This window comes from Etheostoma spectabile, chromosome 9 (assembly GCF_008692095.1).
Source record: "Etheostoma spectabile isolate EspeVRDwgs_2016 chromosome 9, UIUC_Espe_1.0, whole genome shotgun sequence".
NCBI lineage: Eukaryota > Metazoa > Chordata > Actinopteri > Perciformes > Percidae > Etheostoma > Etheostoma spectabile.
In genome coordinates, this window is record NC_045741.1 from 26700739 (window position 1) to 26722443 (window position 21705).

General features: G+C 40.0%; 1 protein-coding gene across 1 annotated transcript in view; it reads left to right on the forward strand.

The window, feature by feature from the left end:
• The window catches only part of LOC116695607 (inactive N-acetylated-alpha-linked acidic dipeptidase-like protein 2), a 730805-nt gene that overhangs the window by 592526 nt on the left and 116574 nt on the right, over nucleotides 1-21705 (forward strand). The window contains exon 14 of the mRNA XM_032525998.1: nucleotides 17270-17359. Coding sequence (XP_032381889.1) covers nucleotides 17270-17359 — 90 coding nt within the window. The remainder of the gene's footprint in view (nucleotides 1-17269; nucleotides 17360-21705) is intronic.

Genomic DNA, 21705 nt, shown 5'->3' on the forward strand with positions numbered 1-21705 from the left:
TCTACAAAATAGATAAGCGACAAGACTTTTGTCAGGGACTGTAGGTTGTAAAAATGGAAGTTACCCTTTAAATGCCTATAGTATATAGGTTCTTTAAAGTCTACTGAAATCCATTTTTTTCTCCTCAAGTTCCAGGATATTGATCAGTTAGTTCTCCCTAGAGGGCCTCAGGGTTTTAGGGTGGAATTTGATATGAAAGTATTGCAGTGAAAAATAGCAATAATGATTTTCTTTGTTTATGATGACTTTAAATGCTTCCTTATTTTTGTAGTTCGAGGTTTCATGAAGAACTGCCTTTGGTTCCACAAGAAATATTTTAACACAAATGATTTCCAGACAAGTGGCATCCAAAGATTCTGATGTCTGTCCATTAGACCTCCAAACACTCCATATGTTTAACTTTATACAAGGTTTCAAGGCTGGCTGTAACTTTGAAAGGTCTAATACTCAGTAAATCATAAAAAAACTAGAATAATATATAAAATAATTATGTTATGTGTAATATAAAAATGAATGGTGGATGGCACCAGTACAGCTACAAGGATACATTCAGTCAGTATAAAGGCTTGAACCAAAGTCATCCTGCTCAACAGGGGCCAACATGTAAAAACTTGTAATCTGGATCAGAATGATCTGGGTAATGAAATCTCCCTTTTCTCACTAAAGGATCTAAATGATCCCACTGGTTTTATCTGAGTATATGAAAACATTGGCAGGTTGGATCATGGTGATCCCGATATGACCAGATAGGAATTTCCATAATAATCTTATAGATGGACTCCTCTCACCAGGCACTTCCTTCCAGATGGGCCAGTCAGCAGTAAGTGATGCCCTATCATATATAGGATATGTAATTATATCCTGTATAGTTTAGTTATCAAAAAGCTCCAGCAGCAGTTATTTATGCTGTCCATTCTTCTCCACCGCCTTGGCCTTTTTTCTCTTTTGCATATGGCTTTTGTGTGTGTGTGTGTGTGTGTGTGTGTGTGTGTGTGATTGCATTAGGTATTTTCATTCTTTAAAGGAGAATTCCGGCCAATTTTTAATCTTGATCGCTATAAATATGGGTGTACTTTCTACTGAAAAAAACAGAATCAGTGCAGGCAATAAGGAGTATCTGCAGCTACGAGTACGAGCTTCCATTGAGCTAAAACGGTAAGTCTTAACAGACATAAAATGCAATTAAAATATCAGTGCAACATGAACAGGGCCCTTACAACAATACGCATTTTCAAGTCAGACATTGTTTAATTTCACATACTAAAACATTGTTTAAATTCAGCTGCCCTGTCTTTATCCTACTGATAGCTAGCTCACCCTGTTAGCTGCTAGCTGTCGTCCATGATGTTCAGCCAGGCTTCTGTGATTAAGTATAATGTGTATTTGTAGCTCATCCTTTTTGTGTGTAATCGATCTGGTGTTGGTGAAAAGGAGGCTTGGCAGTGTCAATTTACGTGGTAGTTTTGTTAGCCGCGCTAGCAGGTTCGTAATTGAGCACTGTAGTGGTTACGACCATATCAGTGACTATGTAGCTTCATTGAAACGGGGCAAATGATGTTTGAGGCTTGCACAGCCATAGCATTAGAGAAGCAGGAAAAGGTAAACCGTGTGCAGATCGCTCCGAGAAAAAAGTATGTTGCTAGCGTTGCTAAGGGAACTGCCACACAAATCAACAAGCCTCCTACTCACCAACACCAGATCAATTACACACAATTCTCCTTTAAGCACCTAATCACTTTCATGTGTCTGTATTTGTTACACTACACAGTTTTCTCTGGTGTTCTCCAAGTTTGGCCTAATCGTATTTTGCAGTCCTTACAATACTTGGTTCAGTTAGAATAAAAACATTTTCACATTTGAATGACACATTCAAAATGTTATGAACATCTTGGGAAACAATATCTGAGAGAAGTGAAGCTGGGTCCTCTGTGGTAGGATCCAAATGATCCAGAATTTTTTCATCAAATTGACCCATGATTTTGATCAGCATGAAAAGTAGGATTGGATTACCAAATCCCAGGATCAGAAATAATATGTCTGTATATAAATGTCTCGTCCAGATTTACCACACAGGTTACAAAGCAGTGTTTCCCACACTGTATTTGTAACCTTATTTTGGTTTTTAAATTTTTTTAACATGCATTTGTTCAGTAGCATTACCTTTCCCTGGTCTCCTCCGCTACTCTGTCACTCTACACAAACACATACACAGCCCCTACTCTCCATGCACACAACATCTGTCTCCATGAAAACAGTGTTGCCAATTTAGCAATTTTGTTGCTGGATTTAGCGACTTTTCAGACCCCCTCCACAACTTTTTTCCACAAAAACAACTATCGACAAATCTGGCGGCTTTCTGTAGAAAAGACAGCAACTTCCTGTAAAAACGTCGCCAGGATTGTCGAGCGAGCACGCAAGTTATTTCTCTCCTATGGCCGCCAAAACAGTCCCCTCTCTCTGAATCTGTTGTGAGGAGCAGAGGAGCAGCCCCTCCCCTCCCCATGTGCGCAGGCAGGTAGAAAGGGGAGAAGGGACAGGGTGCGGGGGCCCGGTGTAGGGAGGAGAGACAACAGGGTGCGACGGAAGAACAACACAGCTGAGCTGGCCTGGCCCTGGGCAAGCCAGCCTTCTTTGAAAAATCTTTATTGATCTTTTTCCCTCCTTTTGTAGAATTTCTTTTTTACTTCCAAGATAGCCTACCTAGGTAATAATTACAAGGTCAAATAAATTCCTGTATTGAATTTGTGATTACTTGGCTAAAGATTTCTATTTCTTTCTATCTGCCTTGCTGACACAACCACTAAGCCTCATGCAAATAAATGACGTCACGGGCGAATGACGTCAACACACCCCCACCCCCACCCGCCTAATCAGGTGTACAGTTCCTTTTGTGTGAAAACACAAAAACATGGGCGTTCATATATATCTGATTGACTAAATTTGTTGATGAAAACAACACATTCTCACTCCCATCACATGAAATACGCTTGTTATTGACGTTACGTTGTTACGTTGTTATTGACTCTAAAAGTCTCCTTTAGCATTTCTAAACACGCTTGGTTGGGGTTATACACTTTTGATGCAGTTAGGTTAAGGAAAAGGTTGTTGGTGGGATTATAAAAAAGGTATGGTTCATGACACGCGGAACAAGAACGGGACAGGTTTAAGGAAAGAAGAATGTGAGAGTTGGGTTTAGGAAAAAAAGAATGGGACAGTTAGGTTTAGGTAAAGAAGAAAGGGACAGATGGGTTTAGGAAAAGAAGAACGGGACAGTTGGGTTTAAGAAAAGAAGAACGGGACAGTTGGGTTTTGGAAAAGAAGAACGGGACACTTGGGTTTAGGTAAAGAAGAACGGGACAGTTGTGTTAAGGTAAAGAAGAACGGGAAAATTTAGTTTAGGAAAAGAATAACGGGACAGTTGGGTTTAGGAAACGTGACACACAGGAACACAAACCCTGGTCTCCTGGGTGAAAGTCCTGAGTTGTTTGACCCATCCACCACCCCAACCAACTTTCTTTAGGGGCTTTCATGCAACTCGCTACTGTTGGCGCTTTTAATGCTACGTCATCTTCAAGTGCCATGTAGCTGCTGCTCTCCCCGGTGCATTCTACACACACACTGAAGGGTGCTTTTAGCGTCATATTTGACGCTGACAGCCACTGCTCAAGCTTCTGTATTATACGCGTACAGGTAGAGAGTGTGTTGATGAAAATCATGTGTAGATTCAAATTGTTGTCAGGATAATAATTGAATCGTGAGACAAGTGAAGATTCACACCCCTAGTTGCACAGTAGCACAGTAGCCTACTCCAGTGACCAGCGGTACAATAATATGGTTATCCAATACAATCACCCATGGTAATGTAGTGGGAAGTTTGAATGAAAGAACCGATAATGCCACCTAGGGAATTGCAACTTAGGTGGCGTGATGGGTTATTTGATTCAAATGCCCCCCTTATTGGTTACCTTTGCCACATTACAGTCACAAGTAACATTTCCAGCACGGTTTTCTCAGTGGCGGGCCATGTGTTTAAACAGAGGTATTGGTAGGCAAGCCACTAAGGGTACTCATGTGGACAAAAACACGAAGTGCCAGTACTCAGTACTGATGAGTGCCGGCCCATTTCCACCACTGGCTTTAACCTGGGATTGCCGGAGTGTTTTTTCCCAAGGGCATCAGGTTTGATAGTGGACAATCCTGAGTGATGAGTGGAATACATTCTTTAGTCTAAAGCTATTGTCACTGTCCTTCATACTCAAGAAAAATCGTTGATGTTTATCAAGAAGGCTGCCATTGACTGAGCGTGTGTGTGTGTGTGTGTGTGTGTCAGTGAGAGAGAGAGAGAGAAAGGGAGGAGAGAGGGCAGAGTGTTTCTGTTATCATTGTGTGCCTGCAGCTGATGATTAGGAGAGGAGTTATTTGTGTTTCAGCCTCAGTCGAGAACAGCATTAGCATGTTAAAACATTTTCTGAAGAAAAGTTATTTTCATTGAAGGTTTCATATGTTATGTTTACACAAAACAGGTTGGTAGTTCGACCCCCAGCTCTTCCTGTCCGCATGTCAAAGTGTCCTTTAGCGAGCCACTGAACCCCAAGATGCTCCCTGTGTGCTTTACAGCGAGCCGCTGCTCCTAATGCTTAGATGGGTTAAATGCAGAGGTCAAATCTCAGTACGTTGTGCTGGGGACAGTAGCATGTGACAGCAAACCAAGTTTTTTAGTTTGAGTTGTTAAAAAGGTATTTGTAACCTTTTCAAGAGGACGGCAGGTAGAGCAGGTGCAGTCACAGCTCTCTAAGTATATGAATGTTTATTTTTGAAGACATAAATTAACATAAATTGTATGATATTGTGTAATTTTATAATTTTTTACCATGCACCTTTTTCAGGTGAAGTACTTCTTCAGTATTGTTTTAACTGGAGTCACACACAGTATGTCTTTTGTTTGCTCGTGTTTTCTCTATGCCATTGCCTTGTCTTGTTTTCTCATGTTTTTATCTAATGTAAGGTGACCTTGGGTGTTCTGAAAGGCGCCTCCAAATAAAAATGGTTTTATTATAGTTGAAAAAATCTATGCAAATGCTGATTTTCTAAGCCAGTAAACAAAGCAAGACATATAAATGTTTGGCTATAGGAAACACGCTCTAGCTGTGACAGTTATTTATCCATCAAAGATGAACACTGTAGATTTGAGCAACCGGCAAAGGCCAGCAAGAATCATCTTAAAAGATGATAAAATACACATTCTAGATTTAAGACTCAGAGGTTATATTTGTCACATTGTGAAAATGCAGAGTGGCATACTATAAGACTGTGCATTTATCTAAATTTTAAATATCTAAATAAGAGCCCAGACCTGCACCAAGGAATAGCCTGACAATGCAGTGTGCATTTCACCAGTCGGGAGCACATTTTTTTCCGATGATTCCAACACAAATGCCTTGCCTCGCGATGTTAATGAAAGTGGAATTATTATCTACTCAAGTGAAAGATGCTAATGTGCAAAGTGGTTCAGAGGATCAAGCAGTTAGTTGCATACCACAAGTCTTGTATAAAGTACTTGAAAGCAATACTTGAGTAAAAGTCTTAAAGTGGCTGGTATTCACTGTACTTAAGTATCAAAAGTAATTTTCTGATATTAAATGTACTTAATTATTAGGAAGAAAAAAAAACTTTATGACCAAATGTGTGTAACGATATCTTCATCACCACTGTCGTAGGGGTGACCAGGTGCTTCCATGACACTATCAGTCATTTTGCCTCCTCGTCTTTTTGGAATGGAGCGTGTATTATCTTGGCAATTTAAGAGCAATGAATTGCCAAACCTGCTTTTTCGAAAGATTTCTTCTGATTTTATATTGTAGTAACAAGTATCTAAGATGCTAAGGTTTTAGGTGTAGTGAAGTAAAAGTAAGAGTTTCTGGAAATATATAAGTAAAATACAGATACGTGAAAATGGTGAAAAGGTATTTTAACTTTGTTACATTACAACACTGCATACCACACACAACGCAAGAGCAGGTGTATCCTAAACAAAGAGGACAGAAAAAATGTGTGGTCACCCGTTTGACTGTCATACATTTCTCAGGGCACTGCTACACCCTCCAATCCTTTTTTGCAGTAGACTAAATGTATTCTTACACCATTCTACCCTAGCACACCTTGGGCAAGATGCTTACTTCCAGATCTACACACAACTTAGAGTCTTTAGTTTACATAAGTTGCATGTGTAAATGACTGTGGCAGGAAGTCATAGCACCATGATTAAGCACATGCAAATACAAGAACATGCAAACTCCAGACAGAAAAGAGTCAATCAGCAAATTATAACCCGAGAGATTTTCGCTGTGTGGCGACAGCGCTAACCACTCAGCTAATTTGTAAAATATTGAACGCTTTTAATTCATTAAATATCCCTCAACAATCCTAAACTGATACAAATCCGGAAATCATTAATGTGCTGAACTCCAAATCTCAATATCTGTGATGTCCTAAAGCTGGAACATGTGAACTCTTGTTCATCCCCTGATTAGTGAAAAACATTTGGCTTTTTTTTTTAAACCCAGTGAACTTTGCCCAGCATGTACAGTAATTGTTGTCATGATATGTTTTGTGAAAATGCTTTTTTTTAAATGATCATTTTCATTTAGCTATTTCAATTTTATTATCAAATCATCACTTTGATAAAAAGATATCATGATAGAATTTTTGTGAAATTATGATAATTAAAATATCCAGGAACCAAAGGAGAGAAAGCAAGAGCACTCCTAAGATCAAGGCACAGACAGACAGTGTCTCTACTGTGAAAGATGAAGAGAGGGGTAGATATGCAGTACAAAGGGCTCTTAGTACAAAGTGAATGGAACTCTGGTGTCTTTGATCCTGGCTATCTCTCTCTTTGTTTAAAGGCTTTAGCTCTCCAAAAACCCTTCATCCTGGCCCTGTGAAGTACAGAACGGAGTGCTTGATTTGACCTGCTGCTTAGCAGCGCGTATCCATGGCTAATGGTGCTGTTCTATATACTGATGGAGTACAATGAGCAGGTGGATGCTGTGCATCGTTGATGTACAGTATATGTGTGTGTGCTTGCATTTAACAAAACCTTTCAGCATTTTTTTAAGCCTCCTAATCCAAAGGCTACTAACTCCGCAATGCATTCTCACAAACGTGTTTGTATGATATAGTACGAAAATGGATGCACACCAGTTTGTATGATATACTACAAAACTAGGCGAGCTACTGCTGGTCACGTGACGCCAGCTACAGCGCTCCAGCATCAGCAGCAGTTGGTAGTTGGGTTTAGCCGCCCATAGGTGACTGTGAGCCAGGTACAGGCACCACCAGATGACAGTCCTTTCAGGGGCCATGGGATTTGAGTTTAGCCGAGAAAAACTATGCGTCATGCAGTGATGACAGTTAAGTTTAGGCACCAAAACTAATAGTTAAGTTATGGACAAAGATGTGATTTGGATTAAAATACTCCCAAGCAACGTACATACGTTTCCTGGGTACAAGTATAATGTTAACGCCAGGAAGCAAACTCCCCCCAACCTCCTCCCTACACGGCCCACAGCGTTCTTATACAGCAGCAGTCATTGGGGTGCATACAGAAATAGAGACGTGGAATGCTTATGTATTTTAGTGCTTTACTTATTGTATATATATGTACGAATGGTTCATGAACACCAAGTCCTGTTTTCTTTGCTGTTGGTGCATTTCCTAGTATGTAATGTGTGCATGTGAAATACTTACAATAAGCAGTCCATCAAACCTGCAATAATGGATTTATTTGGCTTTATGGGGCAGCAGAAACAAGCTGTGAACACAACATTTCAGTTCATGTGGTGCGCTTGTTTGTAAAGAGTTGATTACACATCCAGCAGTTACAAAGCACAATTTCATTCATTTGGAGTTATGTTTCTGTCCACCAAGTGAATGTATGTTCGACATTCATTGTCTTTTAGCTCCGGGCTTGGTCTCTACCACTTTGTGAGGGAAACATTTGGCTCTTAAGCTCCTAAATGTTCCACTGTGTATGTCTGTCTGCTGTCTGGTACAGTAAAAGTAGGGGCTGGAGAGCTAAACAATCATCTGAAAATTATAAACCTCCACAAAGCCGAACACAAAAATCAAGTTGGACCTATGGTGCTAACATTTTATAATAGGCTACTTAAACATTACTCAAATTTTAAAAAAGGCATATATAAAACTTCTTGGGAATTCTTGAAATTGCTGCCTCTCTTTACATTGATGTTTCCTTTTCGTTCTGATCCAGACCCATTAGCAGTTACTGTTTACTTTTCTTGTTAACTGGGAAATGTGATGCAAAAATATGTATAAGCTGCGTTTTGCCATTCCTCCTCTACTGTAACTTATGTCACTCAGGGCTGAGCACCAGAACACCACCCCCCCAACATACACACACGTTAGTTTAGAAACCTGCCTTTTATTTCATTTGTTTTAATGTCTATTTATTGGTATTTTAGACAGCAAACGTATTGCATACAAACGAATTTATAGAAAAAAAATACAAAAACTTAACATACACAGACACAAACACAATATCTCCTGTAAGAGATACAACAAAAATATTTTATTAATTTTAAGGTATTTTGTAAAAGTAAGTGCTGTAGTATAACTAGCAGGAGACAAGTTATAATTGTGGTAAGTTTGAAGACACTACCTAATTTAATCATTAAATTAATAAATATGTTTGTTGTATCTCTTTTTGGTGTTGTAATTTGTAGACGTCCCTAAGCACTCATGCTGTCCGGTATCAACAGCAGCAAAGAGCAAAAGCCATCAGGCAAGTGTTACTTAAATAAACTCCTGGTGTTCTTACAAACTTCCCTATCCATTGTTTAATGAGTACATAACCTATTTGTACTACTATAGAAGTTTGGTGTCATTTCAGGCATTATTAGTGGGGTGATTTAAGAGACACAGTTGGTTCTATTAGTGCCTGCACTAAGCTAATCAGCTGATAATGCTAACTCCCCCATTGTTAGACCCAGGTGAAAGAAGCTTCAGGGGGGTTGTTTGGCTCAAGGTTGTGGTGCAAAGGACCCTAGGTTGAAATTACTCTGAACCATCACTTTAACATAAAAACATCCGCAAAATGGCGTTTGTTAAACCCACCGGAGTCCATGTAAAAAAACACAAATTTTAGCATCAGAATTACTATTATATTATAGTATTGTTTTTTTTTAAATAGATTCTGGTGGGTTTAAGGCTAGCGTCTTCAGAGCTGTTTCTGGTTAAACAGAAAGGTTCACATGGGCATTCATTTTAATAATTTTTGCGTCTACGCACAAAACGTTCAGGGTTAAGTCCTGACACAATTTCCTGGCAACACTGATGCCCCTTACCATAGTAACTCACTGCTACATCTTTCACAGCAAGTGAAAAACTCTGTGCTGCTGCCAGAGGAGCTGCTGACTGAGTTTACTCTCAGCAAGACAGTTGCCAAGTTGGCAACACTGTGTTAGTCCGACATCAGGGACTGAGCAAAGGGACGGGGGCTCGTCCAAGGCGGGCGCAGGTGACTCAGTGGGTGGGCCAGGACCTACAATTGCCACCAGGCCAGAAACATAAAAGCGCACTAGAGTGTTCAGAGTTAAATAGAAGAAAACGTTATCTTGCTCTTTGGCAGTTATATCAACAACTCGAGTCCAAAAAATTCTACCGTATTCAATATCAAGAGGCTTCAGAGAGCCAAAGTCCGGATGGCACCGCTGTGCTAGCTGATGTTCCTCTTGCTTCTGCAACAGGGCTTCTGTAAATAAAAGAAACATGTTGCCGAGGTTGACTATCCATTTCCCAAGATAAACGAATACCTATCACAGCACTTAGAAGTTGGAACCTTTGTAATTAAGTCTGCCTTCATTTGACTTACCCATTGACTTGCTCCACTCTCATCTGATGATGTTATACAGTACATGTGACATACTGTACATATATACTGTACATGTGTAATGCTCATGGGAAAATAGTTTTCATAAAAGGCAGCTAAAAACTAAATAATAAATAATATAAAGCTGATATTGCATTCAGATTTAGTATATTCTTAAGAGATAATTGTTCTGAATGGGCAAATGCATTAACAAAGGCTTTAGTGATGGTAGGCAAAAATCTATGCTGGAAAAAAGCATGCTTGCGTGCCTGGTTAGGTGTTTATCTTTTCACCGCATTTGTGTACAGTACATGCATGTGAGTCTCCGTCCTGATTTGAAACCACTCATCGCTACAAGTAGGTGCAGAGAAACAGCTTGACCACACACAGACAGACAGCTGCAGAAATCTCCTGGGGTCAAATAGCACTTGAAGCCTTGGCTTCGTGAGAGTGCACCACAGATGTAACCACGTATTGGAGTTAAATTCTTCTCTTCTGAGTGTAGGCAGTAAGGCTTCTTTTAGGGGAATGCTGCACATATTCAGCTTGACATGCACAACAGGGGCATATTTTGAGGCAGATGTTGCGCTCAATAATTCACATATTTATTCAGAGGCAGCACACAAAGAGGCGTCATGAAAATGTTCAGCTTGTGCCTTCTTGGAGTATAAATGAATAAGTGAATTATCAAGGAAAGTTCTTATTCACCAGAGATGGCAAATGTACTCACTTCCCGTACTCAAGTAGAAGTATAGATACTTGTGGGAAAAAATACTCTGGTAAAAGTAGAAGTACTGATTTGACTTCTTTAATCAAGTAAAAGTAACAAAGTACAGGCTTGGAAATTTACGTGAAGTATGACAGTAAAAGTAGCCTTGCTAATGACAACCATTATTTATGCAAAGCTACCTAGTCCACACACATGTTCCTAGAGTGCATGCTGAAAAACTTCAGTGGACATGGAAAAAAAAAGCTCTTTACATGCTGTAGGCTACATTTTAAATGACTGTCTGTCAATAGGCTTAAAACTTCACATATTTGATTTTTATAGTTAATAAGTTTCTGGCTGAGTAACAAGATATGAATTCAGTGGTGATTCTGTGAGAATTCACAGATCCAGTTTCTCTTTTTTAATCTTCTCCTTAACATTTAAAGGAATCTGCATGTATGTGCGTGTGCTCAAATATGGCTTCTGGAAAGATAATAAAAGATAAAATATGAATTACTAAAGAGACATTAATTAAGAATTTCCCCATATTTGGAAGTTATGCAGCACATTGGCCAGGAGTCATTCTTGTTGCCTATCTCAAACATCTCTCTCAGATAAGTCAGAGAATGATGTGATTGTCTTGCTGCTTGTCTGCCAAATCTCTGGGATCTCCGTTAAATTCATTTTCAATCATGTCGCCATTCATACTACTATGTGCTAACGTTAGCACCATCGAGCCAAAATGACTTGCTGCGAATGAATGCTGCCAAATCTGTCGAGTCATCTTGTAGTGGTGCGTCAAGAGCAACGCATATTCCCATCCAAATAGATTGAATTTGGTATTGATGACGCAAAAAATAATAACGGTAACTCCACTGAAATTATTAGAAACTAAAGTAATGAGACCATTTTGTAAAATGTAAGGAGAAGAAAGTACCGATATTCATGTTAAAAATGTAAAGAGTAAAAGTAAAAAACTAAAATAAATAGCAAAGTAAAAATATATGGTAAATCTACTTGAGTACGGTAACAAAGTATTTGTACTTCGTTACTTCCTGTCTCGGCATATATGCCTACACTGCCACGGCCATATTGCCTGATTGAGATTGATGGTTAGATGCTGTCCACGTTTTGGCTGTTTTTTTTCTGGCCAAGGTATTTAACTATTTCCTTAAAATTAAAGTGTTCTTTCTCCAGTAACCGGAAACACATTTGGGGACGTCATAACATTATGTACAACACCCTGCTAAGCACATTTCTGCTTAGGTCAAACTTAACTTTGAGAATACCAAACTCTTATTTCTTCCTGCTAGATAAACCAACAACACACAATCTGGTGGCGGTGATTTCAACAGGGTGCACTGGATGATGTTCTCGACTTTTAGTTTAGCAAAAACACATGCCTCATGACATCCATGAAATGTATTCTATATCTAATATCAACGATTAGAGTCTAATGAATAATCCATCCTTGCATTCCTAGGATTTACGTTCAAACTGGATCATTCCACACATGGCAATTTACATCCAACAACAGTGAGAATGTGTTGTCTGTACTGGAAAAATCTGTCACAGGAGCCTTGTGATGAAAAAAATAGGTAAACAAATCTTACACAAAGCCCATCTGTGCACCCATGGGTGTGGTGGTCTTACAGGGAGGTGTGTTCAGGTGTATCCTGGGCGTATTGTGCAGTAAGTGATCAACAAAAACCTGCTCTAACTGCGCATTAGTAAAATGTGCCTAGGCTTGTGCACAGCACGCGCAACACAATGCTTGTTACACACACAGAGACGCACAGCAGCACACAAACATGCAAAAGATTACAAATAAAAAATTTACAATGTGAAATAGTATTGCAACGTGTCTGTGCGTTTTCACTTAATGCACAAGCAGATCATTTTCCTCTCCTGAAAATGCCTGACTTTTAAAGGAAACTGAGATGACACTCTGGTGGGTTTGTTGCATGTTACGCCCAAAACACACCTATGGTTAACAAAGTACAACCATTTTGAACCACGTGCCTGGCTCACGGACCTTTTTTTACTAGCAAAAGTGGATTTGTACATGCCATAAACACACCTGCGCCAGGCGCTTCAGGCCGTGCGCTTAGATCGTTAAATTAGCGCCCATAATGTTAAACTTTTTATTAATAATAAACATTATCTTTGAGAGCTATAGTTGCCATATCCACAATATTTTCCTAACCATACCATAGTTGTCATGTGCAGATATTGCAGACAGTGAGACTTTTAAAAACATTGCCGTTTGACATAAACCAAAAATATTTTGTGACGATAGGTGCACACAACATGCACAGAAATACTAATGAGACCACCCTTGACTTATCTCCATTATGTTGGTCTGTTGAAAATATGTTAAAAACTCTCATGCTCAATCCCTCTTTATTTTAGCTTTTGAGAAGAATATGTAACTTCATTAAATATTCTATTCCAAATCAAGGCTGGAATTAATATCATTTTATTGACAGACTGCTTTTACCCAAACACGTAAATGTTCAGGTGACAGTTCGGACTGACATGCATCCGAAACCGAACAGACCAGTCAAAACCCAGGTGTTAAAAATGAATTACAGGTCCCATGGCATGAAGATTTAACTTTATGAGGTTTTTTAACATTAATATGAGTTCCCCCAGCCTGCCTATGGTCACCTAGAGGCTAGAAATGGCAATAGGTCCGGAGCCTCCTTCGGTGTGGTCTTCGGGCTCCTTTGTTGCCACCACCGGTGTCTAGATTCCTTTGGGGGGGGTCTAATGGTTCTCTACCCCTATATATAGATATAAGCCTACAAAAGATTCATATAGCGATGGAGTCTAATCGTCAAAGACGTTGTACATTTTATTGAGCTGTACAATAAACCTTGTTTGCATATCTGCAAATATGAGCTTTACAATAAACCGTTTTTGCATATCTGCAAACATATCTCTCCTGATTGAGTAATCCTTGTGTCGTCCTTTGGGTCCCAGAGACCCTCCTGTAGAAGCGTGTTTTTCTGCTACCGTGGCTTCAGCCTCCGGGGTCCCAGAGACCCATCTTCCACTCAAACGCGTATCCCAATAGCCTCATCTCATCCTCCAGGGTCCCTGGGACCCGATGGACGAGGCGAGAGTAGTGGAACATACATATAATTGCATACAAATAAACAAGGGTCTCTAAGACCCGAAGGGCGAGTCCATGACGGTAGTTGACATGAAAGGAAAAAGGCCCCGGGGACCCCAAACCACAACGCCAGGCTAATACACAAAACGTAAATAAACTTAACAAGTCCCCGTGACTCAAAGGACAACACAAGGGCTAGAGTCAGTACTCGCTCCGAAGCTAATCACTCTCTCACTTCTCTCTCTACCACACACGCCCCACACGCACACACACACATGCCGGCTTTACGCACACACCAGCACACAAGTATAAACACCAGGTCACTTACGTAGGTTACAGCGAAAGCTCTGCATGGAGCCTCCGCAGAAGCATAAAACGGCCTTCATAGTGAAGCATAACATTCAGGGTTTCTTCTTAAACATCAAACTCAAAGTCTGACATCAACAAAGAGAAAAACAGAGACTGAATTCTAAGTATGAAAACATTTCTTGAATGTAACGAGTAACGGAGACGCTGGGGGGAAATTCATTGGAGTAAAAGTATACATTTTATTTATGAAATGTGAAGTAAAAGTGAGTAAAAGTTTCCGATAATATAAAAAACAAAGTAATTGTACTTTTTTACACTGGTTTTGCATGTGCAATGTGTGTAACATAAAATCAACACTACAGATTATAGGCCTATGCACAACAAATTAATACATACATCATTGTTGGTTTCATCAGGGAGACTATAAACTTTAACAAACCATGCTGGCATTGTCAGATACTGCTTGATTTCCAGACTACACTAAGTAGAAAGTAAATGTTTGATCCTGGTGTTCTACTTAATTTGACTCCATGAAAAAAATTCCTCTACAAAAGCAGCGGCGCGACTTTAAAGTCACAATGAGGTGATTTTTTTTTGGTACATAAAGTAAGGTGACCAGATTTCTCAGACAAAATCCGGGGACATTTTCAGCTCAGAAGCGTAAACACCTCCGGAAAAGGTCATGTTTTTATCTTTGTAAAACTTAAAACGGGTACACTGCCACAGGGGCATCACTAGACCTAGAGCTGCACTGGGGCACGAGCCCCCCAAAAGGGGTCCCCGGGCACGTTACTTCTTGTTGACGTTCAAAGTATTTTCAAAACGAAACGAGACTAGCTTTCCCCTCCCTCTTCCTCATCCCTTCTATGCTTACGTGCACTAACCCTCGCCCAACCCCACCCCCAAATCCTTCTTGTCGGTTATTGGCTGGAATGCTGGAACAATGTTCGTGTATATGCTTCGTGGTGCAGGTTGGCACAGTGTCCAACCTGCGCCAACACCATGGCCACCAACAAAACTCAGCAAAGATTGTTCTTTCCCGGGCTTTAACTTCTGGATATTCGACAGCGTTGCCATAACGGACCGAATGGCATCGCTCGCTTCTTTGTCCGCCGCCATTAGTATAGAACTCACCAAAGGTTGCCAAACCTCAACTCATCGTTCTCAGCCACTCCCCCTGTTTGCTGATTGGACCGCCAATTATTTGGCCAGAGAAAACCTGCGAATATACCCCAAACCCAGACAATGTGCTGAAGGAAAATGAAAATTGAGTGAAAGTACGTAGGAGGGCGTAGACAGTCTATTAATCTGGTGCACTTTTAAAGAAATTCAGAGTTTGGACTTAATTATTCTTATCTATGAATGGAAACATTTGTCCTGTCGCCTGAACTATTTTGCACTTCAGAAATTTAACCATGATCACACAGGTGGAATCATTTTTCTTCATATTTTTGCAATGATGTCACTAGGAAGCATACCAGTAGAAATATATATTTATATTTGTAAGTTGGATATATGTATTATAGATAAAATAAATAAAAGTTTGTGGGATTGTCTGGAGATACACTGGCTAACCAATTTACAAAAATGTCTGTGCTAACATAAATAGTTTACATGAGAATACATTATAATTTTGGAGACCATGTAGAAATTTTGTTTCAATTTTAAAACCAGATTACGCTGGAACCGCTTGTTGTACTGATGCATGCGTTGAGTGAAGAGTTTGTGAGATATTTCTAAGAGAGTAATGGGTGTGCGGAGATTTATGCATAATGTAAATATGATAACATTTCATGTAGGCCACATTCTCATTAAGGGCTAAGCCCCCCCCCCCCCCCCCCCCCCCCCCCCCCCCCCCCCCCCTCCCCCCCAAAGGTCTGATCCTGGAATCACACCTGCTGCTACTTCATACACCTCAGAGGGGAATGTTGTAATGTTTACTGAAATACATCTATCTGCTTTTGCTTTATTGCTTCAGGCTTTTTTCTGCAACAGCTCATTGAGTATCGGATATAATCAAAATTAGCCCAGTATTAAATGAGATCGCTGTAGTCAGCAGCGGCGAAACAAGTTACAATGTAAGTTAATTGGACAATTGTCCAGCTTGTATTTACGTTCATAAAAGTGCTTGTTTTGGTACTGACCGACTCAAGTGTCTGACAACATTATGGAAAGGATTTCTAAGGAGGTCAATCTTTCTGGTAAAGATTAAGATCCTTTTTAAAACATAAAAAGGCCACAAAATTGTGTTTGCCAAACTAACCAGACTTCATGTAATAATCAGTAATTTTAGCATCGTAAAAAACATTCTAAAACATCTCTGAGCTCTGAGCAGCGCTTGCTCTGGCTCTCTTGAGCCTGCATGTGGAGGGTGCACGGCTATGCGTTTGGTCAATGTTTTCTTTCTTTCATTCCAATTTCGGGTCCGTCAGTCACAGTGAAAACCGGGGACAGAACAAGCAGACAGTCACCAAAACCGGGGACGTCTGGTCACCCTAACATAAAGTATACTAAGGTGACAATGAGGTAGTTTTTGGGTGTGGACAGGACTTTGTGTCAGCATCTGGGACACCGTGTGTGTGTGTGTGTGTGCGTGCGTGCGTGCGTGCGTGTGTGTGTGTGTGTGTGTATTTGACAGCAGAACAAAATGTCCTGGCAGCTTTGCGGCCTTGAGAGCAGTTACTGTTGTTCGCTGTCAAAAGCTTGACAGGTCACTCCACTCTAAGAATAAAATATAACAGAGTAGAATATAACTTGAAAAGTGAAGAGAAAAATGGTAAACTTATGTTTCATTTTGGCTTGTATTAGGATTATTGTGGTGCCACAAAAAACTTAATAAAAGGATTATGTGTGGTGTCATGTATTGGCAATATTATATATGTATATATATTAGACCCATTTTACTCCCCATAAATCTCATATCAGCCCCTCTAAAAATTATAATAATAAAAGCTTTTATGTAAAAAATGTATTATTTATTTTTAAATCAATTTCAGTGCTTCAAGTTAGAGTTTGCGAACAATGTTTGTGACAGAGGACAAACAATTACACGTTCAAAGGGCTTGAAACAGGTTTACTATCCTGTGTGGCTGTCGCCAATGCTACACACCTGTAACCCACTTTTCCAAGGTACTATATCCGTGTTCCATTCTCATTAGGGTGCTAAGCGCCCCCCCAAAGGTCTGAGCCTAGAATCGCCCGTGGTGTCATGTTTGACAGTTTCTTCTTCTCTGTTTCCCCTCAGATCACCAGTTTTCTGTCCGAAGCCCAATTTTCTGCCGAGTCACCAGAGAACCTGGATCCGCTTTTCAAGTTCCATGAGACCATTGCAAAGGTAGGACCACAACAATTAATCCCGCTTCTGCCAATACAACCTCTAAATGTATGTGTCACAGTGGCTGTCATGTCTCCCAAATGACACAGCACCTGAACAGTGTCAAGAGTCCAATGCAGTCCTAGTGTTATCCAATTGCGTGCAGTGAGAATGCACGCTTGGTGCTGCTCCTAGAGATTGGCGACTTTCATTACTCCATGCCAGACCCTTTTCTTTTTGGATTAGGGTCTGGATTTCACTTATGTAGTATTTTCTTTAGAAATTGGTGCCTTCTAGGCCGATAAAGCCAGAAAATTTGTTTTTGGCTCATGTGGGTTGAAGACACCAACTACTCTACTACTACTACTACCTTCACTACTCTGAGTCCATTTGCTTACCGGTTACAGACACAGACAAATAGTGAGGCATTCAACTCAAGTCAAATGTGTTTTATTGTCATTTCAACCATATACACGAAACAACATTTCACCGTGGCTATATATATATATACATATACATATATATATATATATATATATATGTGTGTGTATGTATTATAACTACATTATATAAAAACAACATACGAAACAGGCTACATTTAGCGCACACACATTATAGGCTCCGTAAAGTTCAGCTAACGCATTGATAGTGTTAGCGCTTGGTGGGATGTAAATACTGAGTATAAACACAGCCGGGAATTTGTGTGGAATATAGAATGGTCGGCAAACTCCACCCGCGGTCTGCAGTAGTTGGATAAAAGCACCCATTTCTGCACCAGTCCGTGTCCGTGTTAACACCTCCATTAGTCTTACCCGCCAGAGCAGCATGTTGGAAGTATATTATTCAACTTTTGTTTTTGTTAAAGGATGAAAAGAAAAACTCAATACCTATCAATGCTATTGATTTGCAATACTAGAATCAGAATACTGTTAAAATAAATTAAAATGGCCGAACATAATCGGAAGAAAAGCATATCGCCCCAGCCCTGCTGAGCATAGTCTTCCCTTTTCTTCTGTTGCCATACAAGTTAGAACTATCTTTCCTCTACAATGACTCTATAAAAAAAAAAAAGTCTGATAAAACACACACTGCTTACACAAGCTTTTGCTAATTTCTGATTTTTATCTCAGCTAACAGTGTGGATATTTTAAAATAACCCTGACTGTTAGGAGGAACACTCACATTGCTTAACGATGCCACTAGCTCACCACAGCTATTGCCACTGTGGGATAGCTGTCACAGTTTACAAACTGCACAAGGCACAGTGACATTTCCATTATCTTTTATGGAAGCTCAGCTCTAAATGAGCACACTTTATTTCGGTATGTCCTTCCCACCTTGGCACCTCATATGTGTGAAAGTACACAAAGTTTCCAAGTACCACTCTGGCAGGAGAACTGCACAGCCCAAACTAACAAACTTAGCAAAGGATGTTAGTTTGTACTTAACGCCATCTCCAAATGCACAAAGGAAACTTTAGTCGGTAAACAGAGAGTGTAGGAAAAGACAGAAGCAGTTTAATTTGAGCGAGAAGGACTTGTAGGAGAGAGGACAAAGTGTTTGCACAAAAGAAACTTTTCTTCTGGTGAACAGGGTGCCATCTGTGTATTTAGACTCCCGCGGCATTCAGTCTGTAGCGTATGCGACGAGTCATTTGGAGGCATAGGCCCATCTGCTGGCAACAGAAAAAGTGTGGTTAAGAAAGGAATATAGTGCTCACTTAATTAATGTATGAAGTTGCTAAGCAACACTGTGGTTGTTGTGTGTTGTCTTCACCTATGTTATATACAAACAAGATATAATAGTACCACAAATTGAGATTAGACTCAAATACCAGGGAATAAAACCCGGTGAAAAGAAATGAAACATAATGAACGCAATTATAGAAAAAAAACTTGGCTGCATCTTTAACCTTCTAACACTGTTCCGGACAAAAATGACCGATTTACACATTCCCCATACCATAAATGTGGCATTTCTTTTTTGTCAGATTGCCTCAATACCTTGTGATAGCCTTCACAAAATGCATTTGAACAAATGCAATTTATTGTGACTACTTTATTTGAATATTGAGTGATTCATTCAACTTAGTCACATTTTTATTGTTTACAGTAACAAATGACCGCCATAGGAAATGAATGGGAAAGAGTATCAATTTCATCCAGGAGATACACACACTCCTACAACTTTCCTGTGCTTGTGTGCCCATTCTACACATGACTCATACTTTCCACAAGGGAGCTTAGAGTAAATTATGGGAGCCCAGTGTTTTCTTGAACTAATGTACTTCTCCCCAATGTAAACCACACATGCCAAACAAATCAATCTTGTGTACATTATTGGACCCCATCTCTTTCACATTCTCCTTCTACTACCTCTCTTCACATGTCCTTCCTTCACACCTTTCCCAAAGCAATTTAGTGTAAATCATGGGAACCCACTTCTTTCCCGTGCTTATGCGCCCCTCCCCCATGAGGAGAACATTCCAAATCAAACAATATACCAATATCTACTTCTTTCTCATGCTATATGTCCCTCCCTTCATGTGAACAACATCATATCTACTGACAGACACTATATAAGCAATTTTCATGTTTATTTGCCCTCATTTTACTCTGCAAAAACATGAAGAGGCGATGGACAGTGATAGAGGCTCGGGACTATATTCCAGAGATGATGACGAAAAAAAATAGAAACAGAGCCGGAACAAGAGGGGATGTCTCAGAAGAAGAAGACTTAAAACCCAGATATTGATCCAGAGAATTCTACAGATGAGGAAGAGGACCAAGAGGAAGAAGCAGCTGAGGAGACATACCACTCTACGAATGGTCTACTTTGGTCTTCATTATCCTGAGAGAGAGTAGGCCGAGCAACAGTTGAAAATATTCTAGGATGACGCGATGTGCTATGTCTTATGTTGATGACATCATGTCGTGCTTTGGACTCTTTTTGTCGTAGTCTAGTGAACAGACTATACTGGACATAAGCAACTTGGAGGGGAGGCATGTGTTTAGGGACAGGTGAGAAATCTTGAGCCGTGAAGACTTCCAAACCGACTTTGGCTTGTTGATTCTGGCAGGGGTACACACACAGACACACACAGACACACACACACACACACACATACATACATAAGGATGTTGTAGATGTCAATGTTCTAATAAGGTTCTTTTTTACAATAAATGTTAGAAATATGTTATTAATATTGTTATTGGTATTTATGTTAAAGTAGGAGCAGTTAAAACTGCCGGGTCAAAATCAAGCTGTTTTTGGTCAAACAGAATGGTTTTAAAGGTCTATCTCTGAAGGGAGGCTCTGATCTCTTCTCTTATTTGCCCTAGTGCTCTTCCAACTCGTCTTCTTGTTGGCATCCTTTGTGCAAAGTAGGGTTTAATCTCGAGAAACGGGATTCCCGGGAAAGGTTATGATGGGAAACGGGATAAGAAATGTAATAGAATACGCAAGGAGTGTGAGTCTAATGTTGTCATTTGGTAATGTCGATGCGGGCGGCTTTGCTGTGATGTAGCTACAGTGATAAAGGCTCACTCCATTCATTAAGCAGCAGTAGAAAAGACATGCTTCCAGCGGAATTTCCTCCGGCACGAACAAACCCGGTAGTGGAACATTGTGGATACAGACTAGACAAAACTGGACCTGAATACATAATTTACATGTCTGTTAAAGATTATATATTTGGGGGCATTTTTAGGCCTTTATTTCTATAGGACAGAGGAGGAGTGACATGCAGCAAAGGAACGGAGGTCGGAATCAAACTAACGGCCGCTGTGTCCAGGAGTAAACATCTGTATATGGGTGCCCGCTCTACCACGTGAGCTAACCAGGTGCCCACATGTCTTTTAAAACTTTGATCACCATCAAATAAAACACCCAGGTTTTTAGCGTGTGGTCTGAAAGGTGATTGAGATTTTGTGTAGCAACAGTGGTATGGTGTGGGGGGGGGCTCTGTTTTGTTCCCATTTAGCTGAAGAAAATTATGAACCAACCAATGTTTGATTCCTTGGGGAAAGTTTTTTTAGTTGGGTTACGTCTACGGCCTGATTATGGAAATTTAGAGGGACGTAAGTCTGAGTAGTGAGCGTGATTGATTTGGGTCACTTAGCATGCTTGCCAGGTGGTGGATTGAATCAGTGATTAATTAAGGTAGATGTAACCTTTTTTTTCATCAGCAGCTTCTTCTCCGCTGCAGTTGCTAATTTGACATCTGTCTTTTGTTCCATTCACAGTCACATAGTTTATCAGCACTTTTTCATGGGCCTTTTTGTTTTTAGTCTCATGGATGGATGCACGGATGCAACTTCAAATGTAGCAAAGAACTATTCTTGCAGGATTTTCCTCAAAAACAATGT